Raw genomic sequence first — 1,690 nt, 5'->3', positions numbered from 1 at the left:
TCTCTCTCCGTCTCTCGCCCTTTCTCTCTCTCTGTCTCTCACTCTGTCTCTCACTCTGTCTCTCACTCTTCTCTCTCTCTGTCTCTCTCTCCGTCTCTCTCTCTGTCTCTCTCTCTCCGTCTGTCACCCTCTCTCTGTCTCTCTCTCACTCTCTCTCTGTCTCTCTCTCCGTCTCTCTCTCTGTCTCTCTCTCTCCGTCTGTCACCCTCTCTCTGTCTCTCTCTCTCACTCTGTCTCTCTCTCCGTCTCTCTCCCTGTCTCTCTCCCTGTCTCTCTCTCTGTCTCTCCTGCAGGGTTCTGCCTCGGCCAACGCGGCGCTCTCGGCTGCCAGCGTGGCTGCAGCCGTGGAGAACATGGTGGTCCCGGGGACTGACGGATGCTCGGAGACCGGAGCCGCTGCTTCACCTCCTGCTCCAACACCCCCTGCTGCTGCTGCACCCCCCGCCCCCCCCGCACCCCCGCTCCGCAAGGCCAAGACCAAAGAGGGCAAAGGTGACATGACGACTAGTGATGGGAATTACGGGTCTTTGAAGGGACTCGGATCTTATGGCTCCGTTCCTTAACGAGAGCCGTTCAAAAGTGGCGGTGGAGATTATTTGTTGACCATGTTTTAAATTATATTTTGGCTTTACTAATGTTGCACTCCGCTTTATCATTGCCTATGTTTTTGTTGAAGTGCATCCAAATGCTGCTGCGTTTGGCACATTTTTTCACCCGAAAAACACGTTGTCTACCTGTACCGCTCGTTATGACTTCTCTCTCTCATGCGTATTCCGTTAAAACCCACCCCTACTCTGATTGGCTAATTCTAACCCACAACATCTCACTCCTCGTACCCAAACCTAACCAATCAGAGGCACTCCTGCTTAAACCTAACCAATCAGAGGCACTCCTGCTTAAACCTAACCAATCAGAGGCACTCCTGCTTAAACCTAACCAATCAGAGGCACTCCTGCTTAAACCTAACCAATCAGAGGCACTCCTGCACCTAACCAATCAGAGTAGGGACGGGTCTTCACGGAATACGCTTGGGGAACAAAATGAAGCTTTTTCACTGTTCACGTGAAGGCGAGTGGAGTTATGGCAGGCAGTGAACCAACGATAAAAAAAACAGATCGTTCGTGAACGTAACATCACTAATGATAACTAAGCATGAAAATAAGGTGGTTTGGTATTTGTTAAAATAAAGAAATCAAAGTAAAATAAATCATACCGATACAAATTAAACATTACATACTGTATAATGCCGTTCTGAAGTATTTTGTGATTGAAGTTTCCTCTCTGTGTTTTCTCAGGTCCAAACGCTCGCAAGAAGTCAAGGCCCGCTGCGAAGCCTGCACCGAAACCCAAACCTAAGAAGGTGGCTCCGCTCAAGATCAAACTAGGAGGCCTGAACAGCAAGAGGAAGCGCTCATCTGTAAGACTTTTTATCTGCCCTTTTCTGTCTTTGAGACTTCAGATTTCAATTTAGGCGATCATTAAACCAGTCAGTTTTGTTTATATTACACATTTGTCTCAAGGGGCTTTAGAGAGTATGAAACATGACAGACTCAAACTAGGAGGCCTCAACAGCAAGAGGAAGCGCTCCTCCCTAAGTTACTTGTTATGCTACCTTTTTTCAGTGTTACACAGCAGATTTACGTTCTCCACTTAGAAAATCATTAAATCAATACATTTTATTGACATAGCC

The 1,690-nt window shown here is 47.5% G+C and overlaps 1 protein-coding gene across 1 annotated transcript; it reads left to right on the top strand.

Annotated features, from left to right (window-relative positions):
- Positions 1 to 285: 285 nt before the first annotated feature.
- Positions 286 to 1,417, top strand: LOC104960134 (chromodomain-helicase-DNA-binding protein 4; the record flags this gene model as incomplete). The annotated part of the gene is made up of 2 exons (XM_010788098.1): positions 286 to 492; positions 1,296 to 1,417. Coding segments are annotated over exons 1-2 (261 nt in total), but the record flags the coding sequence as incomplete, so codon positions are not given.
- Positions 1,418 to 1,690: the final 273 nt, after the last annotated feature.

Source organism: Notothenia coriiceps, unplaced genomic scaffold (genome assembly GCF_000735185.1).
Source record: "Notothenia coriiceps isolate Sejong01 unplaced genomic scaffold, NC01 NC01_scaffold00031560, whole genome shotgun sequence".
In the NCBI taxonomy this organism is placed as follows: domain Eukaryota; kingdom Metazoa; phylum Chordata; class Actinopteri; order Perciformes; family Nototheniidae; genus Notothenia; species Notothenia coriiceps.
Note: the sequence above shows the minus strand (reverse complement) of the source record. Positions and strands in the feature narration are given on the sequence as shown.